Source organism: Orussus abietinus, unplaced genomic scaffold, assembly GCF_000612105.2.
Source record: "Orussus abietinus isolate OABI.00-Male unplaced genomic scaffold, Oabi_2.0 scaffold579, whole genome shotgun sequence".
NCBI classification, from domain to species: domain Eukaryota; kingdom Metazoa; phylum Arthropoda; class Insecta; order Hymenoptera; family Orussidae; genus Orussus; species Orussus abietinus.
This window is the reverse complement of record NW_019394720.1, coordinates 37,132-45,977: the sequence shown is the minus strand read 5'-3', so window position 1 is coordinate 45,977 and position 8,846 is coordinate 37,132. Positions and strand designations below refer to the sequence as shown.

Sequence of the window (8,846 nt, the reverse complement as noted above, 5' to 3'; positions counted from 1 at the left end):
TGCTAATTCATTTATATGAAATTTAAATACAATGTACATTTAATTTTCATAGAAATTTTTTTAGTACGTTTTGTGACAAAAAGTATCAAAACATGTTAATATTACTTTACATATCCTTAATCTTCTGATAGAGATAATCATTAAAATTACAGGTACTGTCAACAAGCTGGCTTTACAGAAGAAGAAATGGATATTATTTGTCAGCCATTGGTGGCTGCCATGCGTCGTTCATGGCTACAATTAGTATTTCGGGTGACATTAATTTTGATCGTGCTTGGAACCATAGCTTGTTTGGCCGCTCAGCTGGATTTTGTTGGAGCACACTTCTCTGCTATTGGGAGATTAATGATTATTAAATTTCTGCCACTATGGAATTGGCAGCCTTTATACTATGAAAGCTGTATGAGCAATAATCCATTCTATAATGACTATACCATTACCGAAGAAGATTGTGTGGTATGGTATTGACCTTTTTCTTCTTATATAATTTTATTTCTTCATGTAATTCAATAACATAATAAGAGCATTACTACTTATTTTACATTACATATTTAGTGTCTTTGTACAAGTGTTTAAATATGAATCATGACAATTTCTCCATTCTAAAAGTAAGGAGTTTTCATATCACATTTTCTTACATTAAATTTTTTATAGTTTGTTCAAAAGAGTATACATTAGCTGTGAAAAATTTAAGTCGTTGGGTTTAAATATTGTGTTGAATTAATTTTTTTACACTTGGATGAGTTAACTTTAGAAAAATTTATATTTATTAAACAACAAAATTAATGTACAATTTTGTCACCATTAAGATTTACGAAAAATCATAATATACTATTGTATTTAACTTAATTTTTTTGTTAAGACAAATGTTTTTGAATTTATCTCATTCAACTGTAAAAAATTAACTCAACAATCCAATAATAATATTTAAGTAACTTTTATTGTGCAGACATGTGAAGCATTAGAAACAATTGATCGCCTATCGGATGTGCGTTTTCGACAATTGGTTGACAATTATCTCAGTCGTGATGCTCCTGCTATCATTACCGACGCAATGGATTCCTGGACAGTTATGAACACCGACTATTTTTGGTTTGACAATATCACTCATGTGAGTAAAATGATCATTTGATAATATCACTCATCTGATTTAGTTAACAGTTAGTAAGAGTATAGGATTTGGGGAGGTAGGTGTATAAAAAAATAAAAGCAACTGACACTCTGAGATAGAATGCAAAAGTCTTATGCAGTTTTTTTCTGCAGAGTATAATGGCTATCAGAGATGTATAGTCAAATTAAGTGATTACCAAATATATATGGACTATAAATATTGAATAAAATCACAAGATATGAATGTATCTAAATTTTAGGAATCCTAATAGAATGTTATTTTCTTGATATTTTGTAAAAGTCGTTGAAGAGAAAATATTGGAATACCAAAGTATTTGGACACCCTTGTTATATATTATATGAGATCTTATAAGTCTTAATTTTTAAAGATTTTTTTGATATCTCGGATAGAATACAACACTAGTCTAAAGGTCAAATTAATAATTTTGAAATGTACATTTATTAGAAATACATAAAGAAATTCACAGAAAAATGGTATTGAAGGCTAGGAACAGAAATAACATCTTCGAACTATTGTAATGGGAAGTGCTTTTGGACATATTCCTTACACTTGAACATTTACATGTCAATTTTCAAAATCTTCTTGTTTACCTTTTATTTAATTGCAGTTTTTTCGTAATTCATGGTCAATTTTGAACTTCAGCCACTTTCAAATCCTATGCTTGTAACTTGGACATTATGCACTGTCTGTATACGCGGTACGTGTAACGAAATGACGAAATGTCATAATTTGAATAACAATTTAATTCCCATTAATTTTTATAATCAATTTGAATAATCAAACTTATATATTTTTCTTGTTTCTTTCATAGCTCTATTTGGAAAACGAGCGTTTAATGGAAACAGTACCTTGCGCTCTGACTTCAAATTTGCGGACGGGTTCGTCCGATTTGGCAGCCTTTTTACGTCGAGTGCATTCTCCTGAAGTGGCCAAGTGGTTTGTGCATTGGCAGAACTGCGACATCAATGCCGTAAAGGTTCTTCGAAAGTATTATCAAAGGCCCTACTTTCTGTCCAGTACTGTTTCGCCGGCTCATTTCAATTGGGTATTAATGTCTTCTGATTATAACAGTCCGAGTTATAAAAAGGTAGAGCTGGATTCAGGTCTCATAGCCCTTGCGCAATTACGAGGTGCTACGCAGCTCAGATTAACTCCAATTAATCCATGTAATAGTTCGTGTTCCGAACTGATTGCAGACCTTCATCAGGGCGAAATGTGTAAGTTAATCTCAACTAGTTTGAACAACGTGTTAGATTTTTTATAATTTTTACACCGAAGTAATGGAACTTGAAATTGGTTGCAGTGGTTTTTACGAATTTAATGTGGACTTTGGAATACGCTCCAATGAGGGGTCTTGACAACATAGCCATTCTCACGGAAACCGTATGGGAGAACACCTAAACAAAAACGACATATTAAAAGTTTTTGACATCGGTTTGCTGCTAGTGACATAATGATTACATATAAATGCAAAACCGTCTTAGTATGAAAGAAATACACCATTTCATTGTCTCCAGAAATTGTTCAATGTGTTGTTATTTCATAAACATTCTATATTCCCGAATAATGTCGCAGTCGCAACTGAAAGGACGCCTTTGTAATTTGTACATTACAGTCTATGGCATAAATGAACTGATATTAGTCAATCGAGCAATGGTATAAAATAAATGCCTTTGCGTGTAAGAAAAACGTCTAATGTGTATATACCAGAAATAACAAGAAACAAGATTCTCTTTTTATTAAGTAATCATTTATAATTTACATTGCATTCCTTTGTCCGGTTTTCCATTGGATCAACTGGAATCGATCGATACTTGCCGATTCGTAGAAAAAAGAAAGTGCAAGATTACTCGAGAGGAGAAACGTAGCTGGCGAATTTGGCATGCTCCATCCACGGGCTAATACTACGTTTTGGTTTGATCGCCTTTTCGCGCGACAGCCTTCATAGTTGCTGCGGAGAAGTGACAATTTCGCGACTAGCTAACACCGTTCTGAAAGGGTTCAGAGGTTACCTAAGATAATTATTGTTATCATTTTACTCCTTTAAATCCTACCACACTCCATTGTTTCCGTTTTGCTGTAAAACGTTATCGTAAAGCGGCTTCAACTTTCGCTAATGAACGCGCAGACAAGATTCGAAGGGTTTGTCGTTCGTCAAGTCCACGTTACATCGAGAATGCATATCGAGACTTTCAGGCAGTTGGCAAGCGATTCGGGCAGTATTTCTGAATTCCCTGAATTCTAAACGAGATCTTCGGACATTCTGATAATTTACAATCGAAATTACTTTAAACCACATGGACTCAAATGAAATTATGTACAACAATTCAGTCAACTTCCTCAATTAATCTTTAATCGGACATACACGTGTAGACCACATTTTGAACGATTTCTGAAATATTGCAACGTCTCTGTTATGTTTTATGAAATCTGCTTTAACTTCGTGTTTCGAGTTGGTTATGTCGACAATTTAACGAGTGATAAACCCCACGAGGAAAACCGCCGGCGTCGGATGCTACGACCGTGTACAGGACCTCTAATCTAATGACAACCTAAGCTAAGAGTATCTTAAAGCTAAGAGCTCACTGTTCGCGTACCAAATGTCTTAGTGAGACCTGGGAAAGTCGAAGCGAGGGTAGTCACGATTTACAGTCTTTGGCGACTGAAATGCAGGAGTCGATATATCAACGATATCCTCCCGTGCCTGATTCACCTTTTTTCATTTGTCACCACCGTTATCACCACCGATTATACATTCCTGTGCACTGTCGTTACGCGATTTTTTTTTTCTTCATTATTTGTCTCGCAATCCTCACTGTTCGTAATTTTTCTTTTCTTCATTCACCTCCGTCCTTTTCTCGTCCTCTCGCGATACATGTAGCTCATTGAAATGTACCCACTTTCATTGTTTTGTTCCTTTCACGTTCCAACGACTGAAATTCGCAATGTCCTAGTGACGTTTACAAAATGACTGACAACGGTCTGCTAGCTTTCCTTATTAAATCAAATTGTGTGTTCGAATATAGGGTAATTGAACAATTTAAACGTCAAGATTAAGCACATTGTAATTTAATAGTTGTTTATAGGGAATGTAATAAAAATGTCTCTATTCATATTACGAATACCAGTAATATGAGCTTTGCAGCCGGGTTGTCTCCTAGGACTTATTATACTTATTAAAAGCATCATTAGAGGTTTGTCTCACATCAAAAGTGCAAATCATGATTCCATCAGTTTCACTTCCTGCAACTGTTTTCTTGCCTTAATAACTGGACCGATTTTTCACGAATATGACGTGTATTTAGAAAGGATGTCTATATATCTTTACATATTTTCTAAAAAACGAGTCATTGCGGTACGACTTTGTACCAAAAGCGTATAATTAAGTTGCCGTCTAACACAAGTATTATGAATTGCGTCATATATCGCTATTTGAAGATGCTCGGACCGAGCTTAAATTAAAAATTATAATTGGTTAATCGATATCGCGTATCTCAGGACATCCACGAGGATTCAAGTTTTTTCCAGAAAATGTTTGCTTAGATCGCATGATATCTACTTCATCGAGAGATTGGTATTGTTGACGAGACAGCATTGGTTAACGACATTGACTAAAACTTTGGTTATTAGAAAAGTCGCTTTCGTATCACGAATCTCTTCTCTGTTAACAGAACCGACGAAAAGGAATTGCAAACTACAGATTAAATTTACAAACTCGAAGGATTAAAACATTCTTCTCTCTTGTCTATAAGAATTCAATTATCTTAAACAATAAGTGAACGAGAGACGAAAGTGAATACCCTTGAGTAATAGCCGGGTGTTAGAACTTTCTAGTCTCCTGTAATCACGATTGAAAAATTACAATAATACCTACGCTTACATTGCTGCATACCTTGTTTACACTAAGGAAACGTAACGTATGCATCGAAAACATACGGGTATATGATATGATAAACTTTTTATGTAACGAATACTTGCATCAACAATAAGCACGAGCTTATTGACGGATCCTAGTACTGTCGGTACACAGCTGTGAAGCAGTACAATAATGAAACATTGCATGTAATTAGCAGTTAATTAACATTATAGATTGCCTTCAAATTATTTTATTAAGGAACTGCTAATTAGATAGAAAGTCACATTAATGTGTATTCTGTTAATTCTGGAAACGCGTTTACATTTATGCCGTGCCTTTCCAACTGTTATATCTCGCTTACTGACGGTGAATAGAGTAAATACAAGAGAGATGCTCCTTCGAATCAAGAATCGTTACAAGAAATTATTTTGCCGTACAAGAATATTTCTATCATATGGCATCTTTGCATTAATTTTCACTCTTTATATGTACTAAAGCATAACCAAGGAACTTATTTTTATTTTAAAATAAAAGCAAAATGTAAATAGGCTTTTCCTGCCTTCTAAATCCTGCTGCAGTAATATTACATAGATATAAACAAGTATTCTACCATACTTGCTTATATTTATCGTCGGCGTTACTGTTGGTATAGTCAATCAGAATGAACACCCGTGTATTCTACATGTAAATTTAAAGTACTGGAATATTTTTATGAATTGATAAGACGAATAATTCAATATTTAGAATATTTGGTCAAAGTCTATCTATCGAAAAATACAGTAACACGGATTAACACGTATCTCATGAGTGTCGATGTGGAGCATCGCTCGAATTTACTCTCTACTTATCAGAATTGGAAAATACCTTGAGTCGCAATATAATTCTTTAATAACACAAATTTCTCGTCACATGTTGATTGACATCCAATACTTTCAACATGTTGCATGTAAATGGTATGGAGTTATTAAAGAAAAGTCAAGACGTTTAAGTACTTACTACGCATGTCCTCATTATGGTAAACTTAACACATTAAATCTTCATTAAAAAATGGCGTCCATGATCAGCTTGTTGTTGTTACAATCTTACTTATTTCTGCAAGTATAATATATGTTTCGTTTCTGTATAGCACATATTAGTGCAACTCGATTGGGAAGAGGGAGAAGAAGATAAAGAAAGTCATATCGAACGTGGGTTTCTGCCATTTCCTTCGCCCTACATGCGAACAGTTCAAAGTTAATAACAGTAGTAATAGTGACGTTAGTGACAACCTATTGTTATATCATACACGTACCGTTTGTTGTCCGAACGGACAAGTTATGATTGCGCACTCGGCCGGTTTTTGCTCGTATCTTGATTTTTAACTACATATTTTTTTTTTTAATTAATGATGCGCTCACAAGTTCTCTATAAAGTGAGAAGAACGGTTTGAATGTTGATTTGCGACAGTAATGGTCAATCAGACATTCTACATATGTAACTCCGGGACATAAGGCGTTTTCTCGAATTTATTGTAGCCACAGACCGGATTAATCGGTTCAACTCTCTTTTCAATCAATAGCGACCTCTTGGTATGAACTAATCGGGTTGCGAAAAATCGCCTGTAATGTCTCGCGAATTCACGAGCAAAATCCGTTCGACTGTATCGTACTTATTTTTACATACTCACATATCCACTTACAAATATTTACAAAGGTATCGATGTACATGCAATTTTACGTACGTAAAACAGCGCGGCGCAATTCATGTGGCTGGGGGAATCACGGCGGCAAGCAGCTACTGTTGATGTAACAAATTTATATAGTAACAATGTGAGTTGTAACGCGTGGGAAATGAATCACAGAGTTACAGGATCTTGCAAAACACGAAATGGAATACCCCCCTTATGAAACGCGACATTAATTCCGTCTTATTGTACCTTACGCTCTCACATTTTTTGGCTACAACACTCCTTGGCTCTCCTTTAACGTAGCGATACTGTTTATCGTAATTCTTACTTTCGTTTTCGTAGTCGAAACAGCAATGAAGTTTGCTCTCAAAGCGGTATGGAAACTATTCAGACATTTTACGGTTAAATAATGATCGGTAACGAATTAATAAATATTAGCTGAATCAATTTCCAAATATTTCAGTGACATTTTAAGAATGTAAAAGATAATGCAAACTGTTAAGGAACCAAATCATGAGTAACGAAATTGATAAGAGTTCGCTGGACATTTTTTCGATCACAATTCAGGTCACTCCGGAAGAATTTTAGTGTTAGATATTATATCGCGTCGTACTTAAAAGTGCAGCAAGGTGACATATAGCATAACAATAAAAAGAAAAACGTTCAACATAATTATTCTCATTTTTGGCACAATATTTCTGAAACCAAAAACTAGGTTGAATTTTTGTATAATGACAGAAATGCGTGAAACGACAGGACACCGTTCACAGAACTTAAACTCGAACGTATATCAGAAATCCTAATCATTGAATACATTTTTTTTTTATAAATGCCTGTTTTAATATCACTATGTACTTGATGTTTTCAACAGAGCTCAGTTAACGTCACTGGTAGGTTCAAATCAACCCCCAGAATTAATATAATTTCGTTTGCACAACACAATATGGCCAAAATAAATTTGCTACCAGCTCTGTTCGCGTTACTTTCTGCAATTCACAAGAGATCGAAGCATATCGCACAGTTGCGTCTGCGACTCAGCGGCGACTACGACAACGAAGTCTTAACGTACAATTTCTTACGAGTGGCAACACGAGCAACACGAGCAACAGAGTCAGTGCATTCTTAGAGCCCTTTAAAAATCGCTAAAAGCAAGTCAACGATCTCTTCTCTGTCGATCCACCGCTTAATGTCGTCGCTCGAGTGAAGCAGCACTTACAACCTGCATTCACTCCGCACGTGTTTCGGGCAAACGGACAAAAAACCAAGATGGTGGCTACAAATCGGTGATCGAGGAGGGCCTGCTATAAATCGGAACCGAAATTGTTCTGCTTGACCTCAGTTATCCGCGTTGGATTGCGTTTACATCCTCGACGCTTTTTGTTCCTGCCTTGTACTTAAAGATTAAAACTCCCTCGCCCCTGCCTCTCTTTTTATACACACATAACATTCGCACTTCCCTCGTAGCGAAAGAAAAATAAAATCAGGCCACTCTGTACAAAATGCGATACAAGTAGCGATGTAACAACAATTTGCTATAGTTAAATATATTATATATATATATGTATATGCATATGTATATATATTTATATATTTATAGGTACGTGTTTTAGCGTCTGTGTATGTACGTGCACGCGCGCATTCGCGTCCATCGAGTCGTATATGCACGTAATATGTATATCGCACGCGTCCCCCGCGCACCGTCGTCGTCTCGCGCTAACGCGTTTATCGGTCCCTTGCCGGTAGCCATGTTTATTTTTATCGTATTATCATGACGCCATCGATCAATACTAATGGTAGTAGATAATTAATTAATCGATTAATGGATGAAGTATTTTACGATGTAAGTGGTATGCACGTCCCTTTGGAGGATTCGTACGTTTTAACGCGCGTATACACGTAGACAGCTGGCGAACTATGGCGGGCGGCTCCGGAACGTAGCGAGATCGGCCGCGCCGCGGTCGAGCCGGAGCCAGCCGGAACTGCCGAGCGCGACGCCGGAAGCTTAAGCGATCCTATTTCCGTCTTGCGTTCGCGTCCTTCGGAAACAATTCCTGGATTCGTCGACCCTACTCTCGAGAACACGGAATAACCGGATGAACTTTCTCCGGATGAACCTTGACACGCAGCCATCTTGACCCGCGAGAAGTGACGGCGTGGTTTCCTAGACTTTACTTCGTGGATGGCGAATGTTC

The 8,846-nt window shown here is 36.3% G+C and overlaps 1 protein-coding gene across 1 annotated transcript; it reads left to right on the top strand.

The window, feature by feature from the left end:
* Positions 1–152: 152 nt before the first annotated feature.
* On the top strand, positions 153–2,714 carry LOC105695457 (the record flags this gene model as incomplete). The annotated part of the gene is given in 5 exon segments (XM_023433132.1): positions 153–456; positions 950–1,111; positions 1,944–2,119; positions 2,204–2,349; positions 2,436–2,714. Coding segments are annotated over 5 exon segments (886 nt in total), but the record flags the coding sequence as incomplete, so codon positions are not given.
* Positions 2,715–8,846: the final 6,132 nt, after the last annotated feature.